This window comes from Camelus ferus, chromosome 20 (assembly GCF_009834535.1).
Source record: "Camelus ferus isolate YT-003-E chromosome 20, BCGSAC_Cfer_1.0, whole genome shotgun sequence".
Taxonomy (NCBI): domain Eukaryota; kingdom Metazoa; phylum Chordata; class Mammalia; order Artiodactyla; family Camelidae; genus Camelus; species Camelus ferus.
The window spans coordinates 27,747,133-27,765,032 of NC_045715.1; the positions used below are offsets into that span (position 1 = coordinate 27,747,133).

Genomic DNA, 17,900 nt, shown 5'->3' on the forward strand with positions numbered 1-17,900 from the left:
CTTCCTCCTTCCCTCTTCTTTACCAGCCAATTGATTATCTTGGTATTTTCCTTTGTATTGTAAAATATACTACTCCTGTCAGGTTCTAAAAAGTTCACACTCAGACCAGGGTAAGTTTCTCCCAAGGGGTTCTTTTATACTTTATTCTGCCCTTCCCCCACATTCTCCTGTCCCCGCCTCCAGCTCTACCTTGCTTTCCCACCAGGCAAGTCCCCAGTCATCTTAGCCAGGAAAATGAGGTCTTAGTTGATTGATGGGCAGCTGCTGCCTCCAAAGGGACAGAGTAAATTTAGGTTCTGTCACAGGCTGAGACTCTTATCAAGGGAAGCTCAGAACATCCTGCCAGAGCTCCCTGAAAATCGGCTTACATAGTCCCTCCCTGTCCCTTCTCAGTTGCCTAAACCAGGCTTAGGGCCCCTCTAGATGGTGAAAACCTCTTTTTGCCTAGCTTTCCATGATTATAAAAAAGACTGGGTTCCTGAGTACCTCATTCCTCTGCATTTAAGCCTCTCATCTCAATACGGGCAAATATTTTCAAACTAAACAGTTTGAGAAGAAATTCTGGCAGAAACCTTGAAGGCTCTCCCATCCCCAGCCTGGACTAGCTCTCATTTACTCTTAACCATGGCCACACCCTTACCATTTATTCCTCCTCCTCTCACCCTCATGCCCTTTCTCCACTGGGCTCTTCCCAAGCTCAGAGTTTAGGCCAAAAGGAACAGAGCTACCAGATGGCCCCCCAGTTGATAAAGAGCCAGCTCTGGTAAAACTGATGTCTGCAAGGGTCTTCTGTTTCCTGGTGCTTGAAAATCCTTTGTCCTACCAAGGAATAGGCTTGATATCTATATCAGTTTTTTCCTCACTCCTGTTTCTTTTTAACCCCATCTCTCCCCTATCTGTCCTGAATCTCCTTTAACTAATTATTATCCCCTTTCTCCCACCATATGTTGTCACACCGTAAGATGTCACTTGTTTACAAGGTACAGAGCAGAAAGCAGAAGAGATTTCTAGACTGAAGCAAATGAATCTATACTTTCAGAAGTTATCATGATAAAGGAAGGAAATGCTTTTGAAGAAGCTTTCTTGATGCCCCTTAAATCAAACTGCATTGCAGTATTCTGACCAGGAAGTGAAACCACCTTCCCACTGGCAGGACAGGCAGGAGATCACACACACAAACTCTGGACCAGTCTTTGGAGTTCACAGGCCATGTGAAGTCAAACTTGGGCCCTCTCTTTCCCTCTCAAGCATCAAGAGCTCATATATTATCACTTAGAGTTTATTTATCACAGTGGTTTAAAGGCAGAGGAACTAGCATGGGGGCTTCCCAAGACACCTCGATCATATCTAAGTATCACTTTCCAGGTCAGAAAAGTCAAGATATTAGATCAGATCCTGAAATCCCTAGTTGCTCGGACACCTTAGGGATCTAGGGCATGGGCTGCATGGATGGCTACACAGAACCCTGGAGATGATCTCTGTGAGTTTACAGGAAAATGAACAGCTTAGCTGGGTGGAGTCTGGCTATTAGGTGGATCCTGGGCTGGCTCACAGGAGGCTCCTCCACTCTTGTCCCCTCCAGGGAAGACGACTGTGGCATATGTCACAGCCTTAGGAGGCAGAGGGGGCAAAGAGGATTGGGCTGGGGTTGGGGGTTTCCCTGGCAGAGGATCAAGAGGAAGGTTGCTGTAGGTCGTATTGTCGAAAGAAGGTGGCGAGTCGAGCCTAACATATGGTACATCCAATGGCAGATCAGCAGCCGGTCCAGAGTCACTGATGTGGTGGACCGCCGAGGAGGGTGCCTGTAACAAAAGCAGGCAAATCAAGCAAAGAGAAAATGCCTCCCTCTGCCCCAGTTCCCTTTGGTGGGAAGCCCAGGACTACACTGGATCTGTCTCCTCAACCCTGAGCATGTCAGTGGGCAGGAGGGCTTCGCTTTGAAGATTTTCAAGCCCCACGTTTCTCCCCAAATCTGGGTAGGTGGATAGCAAGATGGGAAGGTGGGAGACCATGGTTGCCAGGTTTACAGCATTTAGGAAGAGAGTTTGGACCTCGACTGGGTCCCAGTCTTTTCTCCACCTCATTATCCTGGGACTTCTCAGTGAGCAAGGCAGATGGAGGGTCTGGACAATTTGGCTGGGGGCCTGCAGAGGTCTCTTACTGTGCCCGGGACTCCGTTGCTCTGAAATTGTCCAAGCCTGTTCCCTGTCAGGACAGAAGACAGAAGCACAGTCTGCTGCTTGTGCTGGCTCAGTGTCCACCCCACCGCCCCCGCCACCGCACTCCCTTCAGAAACCTCTGAAACCTCTGTCCTAGTCTATACTCACCTTCCCCACTCTCACCAGCAAAGATTTCCCCCTCCACTGCCCCAGCCCCCTGCCCCAGCCAGCCCTAAATCTCCCTACCTACTTACTGCTTCCACAGCACCGTTCAACCTGCCTCAGCACTCAGCCCATCTCCTGAAATCCCTCACCTCCTCCAGTCACCTGTCCCCCATCCCACTGTCTCACCATCTCCAATTCCTCTCTCTCCCTGGGCTACCTCCCACTGAATCCTTTCTCTCCTCCACCCCTCAGCCATGGGAAGTCTAGGCCAGGGGCCGTTACCAAAGCCTGCCTATAGGAGGAGCAGACCTAGATTCCCAGCCTCAAATGCAAGCCTGGCTGACACAGGACCAGGAGGCCATCCTGGGATAGGCAGGTAGACAGCCACATACCTTTCTTTTTGGCCATTACAGCTAACAGCACCGCCGCTGCCATCGCCAGCAGGCCCACCAGGAGCACAGCACCCCAAATCAAGGGTCTGCTGAGGGACACAAAGGGATAGGTGAGCTTAGCCCTGAACCTAGTGAGGGGCTGCTTGCCAGGAATCCTGAAAAAGTGGCAAAAGGATACAGTTCTTTTCGCTGGAAGGGAATGAGAAAGGCAGACTCAAGCAAGGCAGAAGAGAGATGCATTATCAGGGTATCCTGGTGGAGATCCACTGGGATGAAGGACTCAGCGCTGAAGTGGGGTAGAGAGAGGTATGTCTGTCTGCCTGCCTGCCAGCCTGCCTGTTCAGAAGTTCCCCAGGGGTGGAAAGAATCATAAGGTTTACCTCTGATTTAGCCTGAGGCTCTGAACATGCCATATCTTCACCATCACCCTTTTCCCAGACACCCAAATACAGTTCTTGTCAGTACCTCTTCTCATCCTGGCTGGGATCCAGAGGGTTGGCACTGCCCACAGGGTTTGAAGAGGAGCTGTCAGCCAGACTCCCAACATGATGGGTCTTCTCTCCCTCCTCTTCCAGGCCAGAAGCTGAGTCAGAAGGAAGTATTTAATGAGCACATGCCCATGGTGGGCAGGGTTCAAGGGCCTGGTGAGACCTGAGGGACTGGGGGAGCAGAGCTGAGGAAGGAGAGGTCCCAAAAAACACAAAGAAGGGGGGTTTGGGATAGTCCTTAGGGGCCTCTCATTCTGGAGGTCAGGGAATGGCCCTCTTTGTGTCTATACCTGGTTGTGAATATGCCCACTTTCCCCTCTGCCCCTGGCTCCCAACCTTTCCCCCTACATTCTTCTTCACTTGTTTCCCTGTGCCCCTCTGTGTCCATCCCCCCGACCCCACCCCAGAATAGGTTTCTCCACTCTCATCCTTAGTGGAGACCTTGCTCCTGGCTCTCATCAGTTGGTCTCCCGAGGGACCTCAGCACAACCTGCTCGACTTCTCCGCATACCTGCAACAGTGCGACAGCCCATGCAGGCTGGTTGAGCCCCATTCCAAGCTCTTCCTTCAGGATCTGAGGAACTTGGGGTCAGCTCTGATGTGACACAATGATGCTGACCCTTGCTGAGAGCCTTGCTTGGACCCTGAGACTCGGTTTTGTCACAAGGTTTCTGTCATCCCTGCAACATGCTCCACTCCCATCCGCAGCACTCAAGGTTGGTCTCTCTGTGCCTGAGGATCTGCCTTGGGAACCTGGGCAGTCCTTCTAGACCCTCTGAGACAAGGGTCTTGCCTTGTTCTTAGGGATTCACCATTCCCACTTTCCACCCCATATTAAACCAGGAACTGGAGATGCTGTGGCCCCAATCTTGCTGCATGTGTTCCTGCTCTCTTGGTGCTTTTTAAACCACCCGCCTCCTCCCTGGATACTGTGCTCTGCCTGCCTGCCTGAACATCCATCCCCTATGGCTACTGGGGTTCCCAGCACCCGCCCCTCTGCAGGTACCTGTCTCCCTGCCGCCTCTTCCCAGTGCACGTCTTGTCACAATTTGCCATTAGGGAGTTTTAACCTTGACTTACTAGACCTTAGAGTGTCAAGGAAGGAGGCGGACAAAGGATGACTAGGGTTAACAAGAGTATGATTATAATATAAATAATAATTGTGGATTCGAGAGGGATTCTAATGACTGCTTAGTCCATTCTCATAATTCACAGATGGAGTAAAAAACCAAGAGAAGGAAAAATGCCTGTCTTAGTTTCATTACTTGGGACACTTGGCACAAATTACTTGAGAAAAGAAGCCCTGAAAAGGCAGAAAATAGGAGCAGAAGGTAGGAGCAGTCTCTGTGTCATCAGGTAGCTGATCATTTTACAGACAACTTTTTTTATAATATCCTATTTTTCTGGAAACATTTTTTAATACTTTAAAATATGCTTTCAATAAATGTTTAGACATGAGAAACTTACAGGCTGTGGAAGTGAAATCTGTGAAAACAAAACTTTCTATACTGAAAACAGGGCTGAGAATGTTGACTTAACTATTAAGGACACTTTTTCTGTTTTTAAAACTGAGTGAGTGGAAGGAACTCAGGCACCTAGTGTACCCTGCCTGTAGGTGAGGCATGTATTAGATGCTCAGGGAAGACTTATAAAACTAAATAAGATGTAAATCAGTAATTTTTAAGCCATCAAACTCATTATTACAGTAATAAAAACCTGGCAGATATTTTCAAAAAACTAATTCCAGTTCATACACCTGAATTAAAACTTTGTTTAAAACATTTCTAAGGGAAAAAATAGCATCAAATATGTAGAAAGCCAAGGCCATGGGTGGGGAAGGAGGATGTGCCTTCCTGTGGGGAAACCCGCTGTGCGGGAGGGGAAAGGAACTGTTTGGCTGCTTTATCTCAGACGTCTCACAGGTTTGGTTTCCGTTCCCTGCAGAGCTGCCCAAAGGAGATCCCCCTCCCGGTTCCTCCCTGACAAGGGCCCCCACCCCACAAGGACCCCAGAGCAGTAGGTAGGGACAAGAGGGCAGGTCAGAGGGGTGGCCAGGCTAGGATAACTCACCTGCAGGGTGCACGTTCAGAGTGACTCTGTGCACAGTCTGGGGCCCTGAGTGTCCCTCCACCAGGCAGCCATACTCCCCAGCATCCTCCTCCCGCAGGGAAATCATTTCCACCTGGAGCAGGCCGCCCCCCAGGTCAGTGAGAAATACGCGGCTGCTGGCTGGGGCTCTGCGATCCACGGCTGATGACACCAAGGGCTGGCACCCCTCCCGCAGGAAGCGACACCACACCTTTCGAGCCTTGACGTCTTGGAGTCGGTAGTGGCACTGCACCTGGATGGAGCTCCCTACAGGCGCCTGCAGCAACTCAGGGAGGCTGCCAGCCAAGCCCTGGCCTAGGGAAGGAAAGTCACCGGGATGTTGGGCAGGAGCCGGGGGCACCTCCTGGCCCACCCACTGCACAGGGCACAGGGATCTAGAGATCCTTCTAGGCCTACACATGTTATTGTTGCCATGGTAATGCCAGTGATTCCTGGGCATAGAGCGGGTTATATGGGGCCCAGAGTGCAACTCCTACTGAACCTTACCTGCTAGTCCCAGGAGCAGCAGCAGGAGCAGTTTGGAGCCCATGGCTGGGCAGGGAGATGCCAGCTCTGGAGCTTGCCTGGGCACTGACACAGCATTCCCCTGAGGGCAGGAAACTTTTGCCTCAGACAGTCACGTGGGGCTCTCCCTGACCGTGGGATGGGAGGCAGGCATGGTGGGCCCCTCCGTGGGTGGGGATAAGGAGCTCCTCCAAGTCCTGGTTGGCTCAGTGCTCAGGAACTGACTCTGAGAGGAGGTGTGGGCAAGAGCGGGTGAAAAGGCCCAAGCAAATGCAGAAGCTTGGGGTCCTGGGGCTCCCCCTAAGGAATGAAGGGGGAGGAGAATAGTGGCAACCAGAGAGTATCAGAGAGAGAGGGAAGATGATCTTCAGGGTATTCCAAATACAGAATCTGATGAGGCAGAGCTGTGAAGGAGGGGAGGAAAGTGTCCTTCCCACGGCCCAGGGCCATCCTGTTTTTAATTTCTGTGTGAGAGCTCCACCCGAGCCCTCCTGGTCCCTGCAGCACAACCTCACCTCAGGAGGTCCCACCTCGACGGTGGCCCCTGGGCTGACCCGTCTTCATCCACTGTGCTGGGAGCTCCCTAGACACTCTCACTGTGAACCGCATCCTCCAGTTCTGGGAGTGGCTTTGCTGCATTGATCGTTGCTTCTTCATCTTCCTTTCTCCCCCTCTGTTTTCCTGAAACTCCTTAATTAGTTGGATATTGAACACGTATTCATGTATTCATCTCATTTTCATGGCTTTTCTCTCTTATTTTCCAGCTTTTTGTCCATTTTGGTCTGATTCCTAGAAGATAGCCTCATCTTTCTCTTCCATCCCTTCATCATGGTCCTTCAAATTTTTATCCCTTAGTGTTTTTAATTTACAAGATTTCTAATTCTCCAAGGATTTCTTATTTATAGCATATTATTTTTGTTTCATGAACGCACTCTCCTCTCTGTTGGGAGACAGTTTTCCATGAATGTTTTCATGTTTCTGCCTGGCCTGGGCCTTCCCAGGAAAGGGCACTGACCAAGCTTCATTTCAGGGCCACTGAAGAGCCAACATGCCTTGGGAGTTAGAGACAGTGTATCAGCTCCAGAGAGATTTCCTTCCATCCTTCCCCTTCTTCCTTAGAGAAGATCAGGTCAGGTTCCAGAGTAAAAGTCGAGAGAGAGAGAGAGAGAGAGAGAGAGAAGATGGGCCAATGTGCCAGATGCTCTATATAAGCTCCAAGTCTCATAATTTGGGGTTCTTCTCTCATGACACAAACCCATTGACTGCACCGGAAACATCTGGCCCTCATTCATGTCACCCTGTGCAGAATTGGGTTTTGGGGAACTTGTACAGAATGTGAGTAATAAACCTGCCAACACCAGGGGGAGCGCCAGGGCTCAGAAAGACAAGAGCAGGCAAGGTGGAGATGGCTGGGAGGACACACTGCCCTGACCTGGATGCTCCCCCCTGGAAAGGGGGCTGGAGAAACCGCCCTGCCTCCGTCCTCTGCCGCCCACCTTCCCTCGCTGCCTCCCAGCTTCCTCCAGGGAATGGGAGGCGGGGAGCAGGAGCCTGAGAAGGCCAGCTTCTGTGTTAAGACGTGGTGATAGGGTGACTAGCTGTCCCTGTTTACCTGGGACTGAGGGTTTTCTGGGGACACAGGACTTTTACCGCTAACAATGGCAGAGTCTCCAGCTAACTAGACAGCTGGGTCTCCCCGGTGAGTACATATACCTGTCCTGCTAATATGTATCAGGCTTTCTCTGACTTCCTTACAAGAAAGTTATTTCACACTAATAGTCACCTGGGAGTGCTGTGTGAAGAGGTGGCCTCTTCCTGAGCACCTAAAACGATACAGCCCCCTGCTGGGTGCCTAGGACGGAGGTGGCCAGCGGGCTGCTGGCCTCCAGGGGGTGTCCTATCACCAGGCATTAGGGAAGAGAAGGGAAGCCAGCGCCTATCCAGGACCTACTATGCGCCAGACTTCTGGCCAGGGACTTTCATGATGTTATTTCTTTCAACCTCATAAAAACCTGCCGAAGTAGGATTGTTTTGGTTTGGTATGGTGTTGAATGTTTTGTTTGTTTTTTCACGCAAGGACCCTGAGGCTCAGAGGAGTTAAGGAACTTGCTGAATGGTTCTTAGTAGGAGGCAAACTGGAAACTGGAAAACCCCTTCAGTTCAGCGTGCATGCCAGAGTCCGGGGAGGCAGATCCCAATGGTGATCTGAATCCTAGGGTGAGTGTCTCCGACATGGCAGAGCAGGAAGGAGAAAAGGCGGAGCTTCCCAGGAGGAGGAACATTCCAGTGGCACTCCACGGCCAGGGCAGCCCCCGGGAGCCTCCCCTTCTATCTCATCACACCTGATGCCTGGACAGGGCCAGAGGGAGGGAGGGAGGTGGAGTGGGCTCAGTTTGGGCTCTGCTCAGTCTTGGCTCCTAGACTGTGCCTCGGGTCTGCAGGAAGGAGACAACTTCCCCTGGGCCTGATGGGGAAGTTTCACGTGCCACTGAGTCAGGGAGGCCAAGGAAACAGACCCGAGCTGGGAGCAGAGGCCAGCAGAACAGCCTCAACAGGGAGTGGATGAGGCAGGGTGGGGCAGGCCTGCAACTCGGGGAGTCACGAACAGACGTGTGGCTGGACCAAGGGGCTCCTTCCTAATGATTCAAAACCCCAAAGGCCTGGGTGTCCACACCCAGGTTAGGAGGCAACACAGCCACGTGTGGCCATGGCCAGAGGGGCTCTGAGGCCCAGGACAGAGAGCCTGAGGACGTGGCCAGCTCATGTCCTCCTCTTGGGGCAGCCCACCCTCCAGGAAGTCTCTGTCCAGTTTCCCCCTCACTCTTCACCCAGGTGGCATGTGTGTGTTGAAAGAACCAAGGTTCTCTGAGCTGCTCCGGCTGTTCCCTCTGCTCCTCACATCTCTGTGGCTCACTTCCTCACCTCCTCCAAGTGTTTCTCAAGGGGTACCTTCTGGCTACCCTTTAGAATTGCAACATCTGCCTTCTGCACTCAGCAGCTCCTAACCATCTGACTGACTTCTTTATTCTATTTGTCTGCTCTCTTCCCACTAGAACGTGGCTCTGTGTGGGCAGATACAGTTTTTTTCACTGTTGTGTCTCCAATGTCTAGACTATTTTTTTTTTCACTGTTGTCTCCAATGCCTAGACTAGAACCTGGCACAGAAATTATTTGTAGAATAAATACATGAATAAATGATTGAGCTACAGGGAAGGATAGCTTGAATGCCAAGTGAAATCTGAATTTCCAGGCTCTACTGGGGACTTTGAATAAATCCTTTGCCTTTGAGCCTGTTTCCCATCTGTACAATGAGGGGCTTGGACCAGCAGTCCCCGGCTCTAGTACACTGCTCTCCACCACCCAAGCCCTTGTCATTTCTCCGGAGGGGAAGTAACAGGATGAAACCAAGCCTCTAGGGGGACCAGTGGATGAGTCAGCTGGGAATTGAGGGGGAGAGGGTACAGAGGGAGGGGCGGGGCCTGGGAAGGAAGGCTAGCAGTAATCCTAGGGAAGGATGCACAGGAGACAGGAAAAGAGAGAAAGCCTGGATGCTCGAGAAATTCCGTAGGAGGAGGCCGGACTTGGCAGTTAGGTCTCTGGAAGGGAGAGAGAAGAATAAAAAGATTGGCCAGTTTAGAGCCTGTGGGACTGGAGGAACACGGTATCCTAAGACCCTAGGCCCCAAGGAGCCAGACCTTTTATCTTTTCCTCATCCGAATTCACTCTCCTAGCCCCGTAGCAACAGAGTAGACCTTCGTGATGCCCTAAACCATCAGTTAAACATGAAGTCTTGGATTTATTTGTGAGAGTGTTTAATATCCGATGTGCAGAAGTTGGTAGATGTCCTTCCCACTTCCCATGCATGCACACGTGCGTGTGCGCGCGCACACACACACAAAACACCAATCCTTGCTTCCAGGGGCCAGGGAAGCAGGGCACAAGCAGAGTGGCCTTTTGCCATAGCAGAATCAGGAGACTTAATGGCCAAGGGAGTGAGTGTACAGGCTGGGGTGGTCCGTGCAGACCTTTCCCAGGCCTCTCCTCCAATGTGGGTCCTCTTCTGTCATGTGTCTCTCAGCCCTGCAAGAGACAAAGTACTCATTTGGCCCCTCTCAGCCCCACCTTGCTGTCCCCCAGCCACCACTGTGCTCTCTAAGCTCACCTGTCAAGGTTTGGAGCTGGTAACCGGAGTCATGGCCACAGTCCAGCCCGCTGGTCTGCGGCCACCGCCTCCGTTTCTGCCCATGCCAGGCTGCAGCCCAGAGGGCGCTGGCTGCTAGAAGCTTGCTGAGAAAGATGCAGGCCAGGAGAAAAAGGATGGAAGTGGGTGGGAAGGGGCTCTCCTCATCTGAAAGGCTCCTTGGAGAAACAAAGAGGGCCTGTAGGAGGCTGTGAGGTGGCCCGCAGACTGGAATCTGTGCTCAGAGAAGGAACGGGGAGACGCCAGGAGCTCTGGGGACTCAGATCGCCTCCCAACCCAGCGCACCCCTGGGTGAGGCTGTGTGGGGCTCGGGGAGGGATCTGCCAGCTTAGTGCTTTTAAATAGTCACTTCCCTTGCTGAGCAGTTTCCTGCCTTACGATTGGTGTGGTATATGTGTGTGTGAGTGTTCACACATGTGTGTTCCATGGTTATACTAACATTGTTTAAACACCAGTACATAGTCAAGAACCAGTCAGAACTGATTCTGGTCCCACCAGGGAAGCAGGGATCTGGGATTCCCAGTTTTGTACTGAAATACTAAAACTTTCATTGTTGCTAAATTCTGGGGATGTCTGAGGGCTGCCGGGGAGGGGTGGGAGGTGGACCGTTCAGGAGTCTTGTAGCAGCAGCTATTCACGGGCTGTCAGAGAGGTACTGCGGCATTTTACCAGCCGGCACAGTCATACCAACACACACTGGCTGTTTGAAGGGGTGTTTAGACAAGATCATAAGCAGACCCTTTCACGTTCTGAACACCTTGGAATTTGTAATTCTGGGACCCCTAACCCACCACCCCATGCCTGTGCTCTGCAGGGTAGAAGACTGCCCAGGGACCTTAGGAAAGACTCATCACTATACCTGGAGATGCTATGCTCCACCTGGGTACCCTCGAAGTTCTCAGACTCCTCGGGGATCCAGAGATCTCCAGGGTCCTGGTAATCAAGGGGGTCTGCAGGAGACAGAGCCTGTGAGCTTGAGGCCATCTGCCACGGTGAAGAAAACCTCTCTGGGCGGGGTGAGGCCCCCTGGGCTCTGGCCCTACACAGATCAAGTTGTTAACCTTTCTGAGTCTCATTTTCCTAACCTGTAATGTGGGGCAATTAGGAACACCTCCTTAATAATAGTGTTGCAGGATTCGGTGAGAGCAGCCTGTGTAGCTGCCCACTGCAGCTCCCACCCTCCCATCATGCTGGGTCTTTGGGAAGACCAAATGGAATAATGTATGTCTTTGAAAGGCCTGTGTGAACTGTCAAGCCGTCTACACCAGCTTTGGATTAGTGCTTTTATTATTATTATTATTACTTTCCTGCCATACTCCTGAGAGTTGGCTGAGCCTTAGACCCTGTAGGGCTGAAAATTTGTGTCTCCTTGTCCCCTACTCCCCTTTCCCACTTAGAAAAGTGGTGGAGGTGGGGTTTGGGGTCTAGGACACGTGGTCTCCCCTACCCTCCCCACCTGAGACAAATGTTACTTTCGGCCTCCATTTCCATGATAAGGGAAAAGGAGAGAGTCAGAAAGTGGATATGTAACCCCAGATTTGTTCTTCTTTGGGGCACAATCACATTCTGGAGACACAGGCAGAGGGCTTTCCTGGAGGGCATCCCCTGTGCAAGCTCAGGGATGGGGAGGACCCCCACCCCCACTGCCCCATCTCATCTAGTCAAGCCTGAAATGAGGACCCCAAGCAGTTAGCAGCAGGGGGCTGGAGCGAAGGCTGTCACTGACCCCAAGCGCTTTTAACTCTGTCAAGTATTTCGTGCCCTATGGGAGCCCTGTGGGGTCTGCAGCACAGAGACCATCACTGCAATTTAAAGATGGGGAAATGGAGGCCCAGAAAGGAGACACATGTTGTCTGGGGTCACAGCAGTGTGCCTTTCTATGGTTGTTTTTCTGTATCAGGCTGGTGCTTAATCTGTGTTGTTAGGTCCATTGGGTGGTTGGGTGAGGAAATAAATGAATGTCCTCCTACTCCTTGAGGACCACCTGCAATGCTCACATCCTAACAGAATGCCAAATGGATAAAGCTGCTTGGGGGAAGCAGGACCACAGCTAGCTCATATGGTGCTTTGGACAAATTAGAGACCTGTACCCTTCCTGCAAGTGATGCAGCCCTCCGCCAGGGAGCACAGCCTAAAGAGAGGCATCCCTTGTGCAGTCAGCAACCTGCACAACCATCCACAGTAGTCCTGAGTCAGGAGGACAAGATCCACACTGTGGGAATTCCCAGGGTCCTGGAAAGCCCTCAGGGTGGTCCTGTACACAGACACCAAAGACATGAACCCCACCCCAAGAGCAAGTCAGGGTGCAGTCAGTTGCCCACTCACCAGCCAGCACCTCCACCAGGACCTTCCTGAGGGTGTCAGCCTCGCTACCGTGGAGGCTCTGGCACTGGTAGAGGCCAGCATCATGGGCTTGAAGATTCCGCAGTGTAATGGTGAGTGTGCCACCCAGGGCATCATCCGTGATGGCCGTGCTCCCATTCCACCTCTTCAGGAAGGACAGCAGCCACGAGGGGTGGGTACTGACCACCTGCTGGCACAGACCCTCTTCACCCAGCTGGCGGCACCAGGCTTTGCGTCTCCCCCAGTGCTTCAAGGAGTTGTAGGGACAGAAGACACGCAGGGACCGGCCTGCCATGCCCTGGAATACTGTGGTGTTTTGGGCTCGGGACAGTTCTGGGGAGAAGACATTCATTCACTTACCAAATGTTAATTGAACACCTACCATTTGCAATGAACCAAAAAGACAGAAATTCTGCCCTTAAGGGACTCAGGTTCCTACACAAGTTGGGAGAAGGTGGCACAGCCAAGGTATGTGTTTACAGGAAACTGTAAACCAGGAAACCTGGGTCCTGGGTCTGGCTTTATCACCACTGGACTTGCTGGACATCTTTGGAGAAGTAACTGACCTTCTCTGGGCCTATTTCCAGAGACACTTGGTCTTGAAGTTCCCTCTAGTTCTAGTCCACACTTCTCCCTGTCACATGGGACCAAGCCCTCTCCTCTTCCCCTCCATCTCAAGAGAGTAAGACCAGTGGCCCTCTCAGGTCTGGGGCAAGTTCCACGGGGGGCTGGGTGCCCCTCCCTGCCCCCACCACGTTTGCTTCCCCTGCAGCTGCCCACGCTGGTGCCAGCCCCACATTCTCCTCTTTCTGACCTTAAGCTTCCAGCTTCTCTATTTCTGTGGCTTTGTTCCCCTTTCAGAAGGGACTCTTCTCAGAGCTATTTTGGAGGAGACATGAGATTGCTATTTTAGGGACCCTCCTTGGGGTTGGGGAGATGGGCTTAGAACACCAGTCTACTGCCAGGGCAGGGGCTGCAGGAGACTCATCTGGAGCCCTCTGCCTCCACCTCCCCTCTCTTCCACCACATCTTCAAGCACATGGTGACAGAAACGTGTAGGACAGGATTGGGGAGCTGGTAGCCTGCCTTTTGGAAACAGAGAGACCTAGCAAGTGGTGCCCCCTGCTTACCACCCCATCCAGCCCTCTGCCGCTGGGCAGGCCCACACACCGCCACCCCTGTGCCCCGTTCCAGCTCCAGCTAAGAAGCTCTAGCTCTGTTCGGAAAGTCTTCCTCTCACCCAGGTGTGCCAGTTGTTCTGGGGGAGCAAGGGACACCCTTCCCCCAGTGAGACAAGGCCCTTATGTACAAAAATGTGGGGTGTCAATCCCCACCCGTTCAATCACAGAACCTTCAGCCCCTTCACCTCCCATCCAGGGCTGAGGACGAGAGGACCTTCAGAGCATGGGAGGGGCACCCCAAAGATGCAGATTCCCAGTACTGGCTCTTTTCTCCCTCCCACCTTGTCACTCCTCTGGGGCTAGTTTTATGTTTAGTGGTTCATAATTTTAGGGGCTCTTACCTGTGCCTCTCAAAACTTCCCCCAACTACTAGCTAGTGCCTGAGATGCCACCATCAGAACTCCTTCCCTTTCCAGGTGGCTGAGTCCACCAGCCTCTGGTACCTTCACACGTGTGAAGAGTCTGACAGTGGGTTCTGATACCAGGCAGGGAGGGAGAGCCTGGGGAATAAGGGGCACCGTGGGAGGAGAGGGGTGCAGAACGTGCCGAGGGTTTCAGCCGCCTTCTGTGTGGCTCAGCGCTCCCCACCCACCCACCCACCCTGCCCTACACTCAAGGAAGGGGAAGGAACGAAGTCAGCAGAAGGAGGGAATCCTACCTGTGACAGAGAGCAGGATGAGCAGCAGGAGAGCCTCCATGTCACCCTGCCCTTGTGAAGGACAGCCAGCCACAGAGTGCTTGGCGCAAGATCTTTCCCTTAAACTACAGAAAGGGTCGGGCTTGTCAGGCGCTGCTCACAAGTAACTGGCTCCTGGGGGTTGAGCAATCATCAGGACTGGGATCTGGCTTTATGATTCAGTGAGGGGAGTGGGGTCAGGGAGGAGCGGAGGGGAGGAGCCACCACTGCAGCCTAGCAGCACGATGCTGAGGATCCTAGACTGCCGAGAGGACAGCCCGCTGTCCTGCCCACACCAGCCAGGGTGACCTCACACGGCTGGGGCTGGTCAGAGCCCAGACCAGGGATCACTGCCTTCACTGCCATGTTCAGACCCTTCTCCACTTGTAGCGCCTGCCATTCTCTGGTTCCAGCCTTGCAAGGGATGGAGAACAGCTGCTCCTCTTGAAGGCCAGGACCCTCACCCAGGCCCTTCTAGCCCTTCCCTCCAGGTCAGCAACCCTGTAGTGGCAGCAGTGAAGATCATGGCCCTTGGCTTCAGGTCTCTCCGTCCTCACCGCCTGTGTGTGCAACCACTGCAAACACTGTCCATAATCTTTCTGTGTCTCAGTTCCCTTATCTGTAAAACAGGAATAATAATAATAGTGTAGAGAGTAATTGGGAGGATAACGTGGATTTCTACAGGCAAAGTTCTTTAGACCAGGACCTGACATATAGTAAGCACTCAACAAAATTAACTAGTACTGTTACCCTGGTTATCATGGGAGAGGGAAAATTGGCCATCCAGGAGAGGGAGAACTTTCTCTCCAATTTGCTGCCCACGTTTAGACTCCTTTGCACAGTCGGGCACCTGTGTGCACATGCTCACACAGGCATTATCCTTGGTGCACGCACACCTTGAACCCCTGACCATCCTATGAGCAAGACAGGACATGACATTTCCTGGAGTTCTAGGGCTGGGGTGTGTTTCTTCCACACGTGCAGATCCTGTGAAGGGTGATCCTGGCGCAGGGGCCTGGATGTAACGAGGCACAGAGGTGTGAAACAGCCAGGTGAGCCGTGGATGGGGGCAGGGAGGCGAAGCAACTCCTTTGGGCAGGAAATGGAGTTGCGCTGGGGGAAGCAGCAGGAGAGGCTGGAGGGGTCCATAGGTGCCTACAGATAATCAAAGTCTACTTTGGTTTCCTGAAAGCACTCATTGATTTGTTCTTTTATTCATTTATTTACCCATATTTACTGTGTATCTACCAAATGGACAAGGAATCTGGCTAGAGATGGGGAGTTAATGGTGAACGTAAAATAGCCCTTCACTAAGAGAGCCAACAGCCCACATTTCTATCAGCCCCAAAAAGTTCCCTGGCGCCCCTTTTAGCCAATCCCTTCCTCTGTAATCCAGGCCCTGGTAACTACTGATCTGACTTCAGTGCCTATAGCTTCCTGCCCTTTCTAGAATTACATGGAACCATACAGTATGTACCCTATGAGTCTGGCTTCTTTCACTTATCATATAATTCATGTAGCATGCATGAAGTTGTGCTTCTCAGTAATTCATCCCTTTTTAATTGCTGAATAGTATTTCATTGAATGGCTGAACCACAGGTAGTTTATCTATTCACCAGCTGATGAACATTTGAGTTGTTTCAAGTTTGGGGAAACTATGAATAAAGCCACTAGAAGGATTCGTGTACATCTATTTTGTGTGGACATATATTTTCACTTCCCTCAGATAAAATCTGAGCAGCGGAAGTCCTAGGTCATGTGATAAGTATATGTTCAACTTTATAAAAGCTGCCTGCCCCACAGTTTTGCAATGTGGCTGGAACATTTTTGCATCCCTGTCAAGACTTGATGTTGTCAAGTTTCTTTTTAAACCATTTCAATAGGTTTACAGTAATATCTTACGATTTCGAGTTGTATTTTCCTAATGACGAGTGATGTGGAATATCTTTCATTATTTATTTGCCATTTGTACATCTTACTTGGTGAAGCATTAGTTCAAATCTCTTGTCCATTTTTCATTGTTTATTATTATTAAGTTGTGAGAATTCTTTATATACTCCAAATACAATTCCTTCAACAGACATGTGATTTACAAATATTTTTCCAGTTTGTAGCTTGTTTTTAAATCATTTCCTTAAATGTCTTCAAAGGGTAGATGATTTTAATGTTGATAAAGTCTAAATTATTGAGTTTTCATTTATGATTTGTGCTTTTTGTATTCTACTAAGAAAAATGTGCCTGTATCAAAGTCACAATGATTTTCTCCTATGTTTTCTGTTAGAAGGTTTATAGTTTTGGTCTATAAGCCATTTCAAGTTAATTTTTACATGTGGTATGCTTCTCAGCAGCTCCCCGCCCCTTCCCACCTGGGCCTCATGTCTGCCTCACTATCTGGCTGACTCCTATCTATCCACCTTTCTTGACACCCCCCGACTCGGTTACCTGTGACCCATCTCCAGCATAGCCCTCTGAGAGAAGGTTAGGGGTCAGGGTCAGGGGTAGGATGCCTGGGAACGGACCCATAAGCCAGTCTTGCTCAAGCCTGAAGAAGCCCCTGTGATCATTACAGATCTATGGAGGAGTCCTGTTGGTAGCAACAAAAATGTTCAGAGAAATGTGTGTGACAGGGAAGGAAGAACCCCCTGAAAGCCTGCTGGCCTGAATTCCGGTGCTGGTTCACCCCTAATCAGCCAGTGACCTTGGGGAAGGGCCCCAGTTTTCAGCTATGAGAGGGTTGAAGGAGGTAATTTTTAGTGTTCATTCCAGCTCTGACATCTTGTGATTCAGGATGTCTGAGAAACACACAAAAGAAGGAAAGAAACTCACCCTGAGATATACCAGACGGATGGTCTGAGACCAGAGATCCTGGAAGACTCCTCGATTCCACACCAAGTCCTTTGCTCTGAGTTTAGCCACGATGAAGGGGCCTGAGTTGAGGTCATCCTGGCTGGAGATTAGAGGCTCCCAGGGCTTGTTGGGCTTGTCCAGAGCCTGGGATGTTGACTAATATAATTCAACCGTGTGCTGATTGTTTCCCTGCACTGGGTTTTCATCTTGAAGCCGTGCCAGGGGGGGCGGGTACCAGCATCTCACGGAGATTGTCTTGTCCTCCAGTTTACATAGCAGCTCTGGCTTCTATTCTCAGGAGCCTGAGAATAAACCCTCAGGTCAGGGAGCCTCCCAGCTGCCAATGCAGGGCTGTGAGATGGGAGCCTCCCCACTCAGGGAGCCACCGTCTTCATGTCTACACTCAGAATGCACCCCAGAGCCAGCCTCTGGCCATAGCACCACCCTGTCCCCTACCGTCCCCACCCCATAGCCCCTTTCACACCTACCTCACCTAGTCGTCTCCCCCTCCTCTTTCCCCATTCTCTCTGTCCTTCTCCCCTGCCCCTCACCTGAGGCCAGAAGCACCAGCAGGACAGGTGGCAGCAGGTCTGTGGCCTCCCAGGCCATGGATCCTCATCTTGAGCTGGGGTTGGGGGAGGGAAACCCCTGAGGAAAGAGAGTCCGAGCGGCGAGGATTCAGCCCCACCACCAAAGCCTGCCTCGGAAAGCTCTGGGAACTCTGGCGCTCTCATGCCCAGCTTCTTTCCCGTCAGCCTGTCTCCCTCCCACAGGGGTCGGAAGAGCTATGAAAGCCCAGGAGGAAATGATGGTGAAACTGCAATAGGGAAGAACT

General features: G+C 51.6%; 2 protein-coding genes across 5 annotated transcripts; both read right to left on the bottom strand.

Annotated features, from left to right (window-relative positions):
- Positions 1–1,263: 1,263 nt before the first annotated feature.
- On the bottom strand, positions 1,264–9,481 carry TREML1 (triggering receptor expressed on myeloid cells like 1). 3 transcript variants are annotated; one of them, XM_014564271.2, is made up of 6 exons: positions 5,800–9,481; positions 5,275–5,607; positions 3,182–3,299; positions 2,717–2,802; positions 2,162–2,205; positions 1,264–1,802 (listed from the first exon to the last, which is right to left on the bottom strand). In XM_014564271.2, exons 1-6 carry the CDS (start codon positions 5,840–5,842, stop codon positions 1,506–1,508), a joined length of 921 nt encoding a protein of 306 aa, XP_014419757.1. In that variant the 5' UTR covers positions 5,843–9,481; the 3' UTR covers positions 1,264–1,505. The 3 variants fall into 3 exon arrangements, with proteins under 3 accessions (XP_014419757.1, XP_006190697.1, XP_014419759.1); XM_006190635.3 differs by having other exon boundaries at positions 2,717–2,805; XM_014564273.2 differs by having other exon boundaries at positions 1,663–1,802; positions 2,080–2,205; positions 2,717–2,805.
- A 126-nt stretch (positions 9,482–9,607) lies between these two features.
- Positions 9,608–14,380, bottom strand: TREM2 (triggering receptor expressed on myeloid cells 2). 2 transcript variants are annotated; one of them, XM_006190636.3, is made up of 5 exons: positions 14,201–14,376; positions 12,344–12,694; positions 10,878–10,968; positions 9,980–10,176; positions 9,608–9,897 (listed from the first exon to the last, which is right to left on the bottom strand). In XM_006190636.3, exons 1-5 carry the CDS (start codon positions 14,238–14,240, stop codon positions 9,881–9,883), a joined length of 696 nt encoding a protein of 231 aa, XP_006190698.1. In that variant the 5' UTR covers positions 14,241–14,376; the 3' UTR covers positions 9,608–9,880. The 2 variants fall into 2 exon arrangements, with proteins under 2 accessions (XP_006190698.1, XP_032318930.1); XM_032463039.1 differs by lacking the exon at positions 9,980–10,176 and having other exon boundaries at positions 9,613–9,897; positions 14,201–14,380.
- Between the last annotated feature and the right edge of the window lie 3,520 nt (positions 14,381–17,900).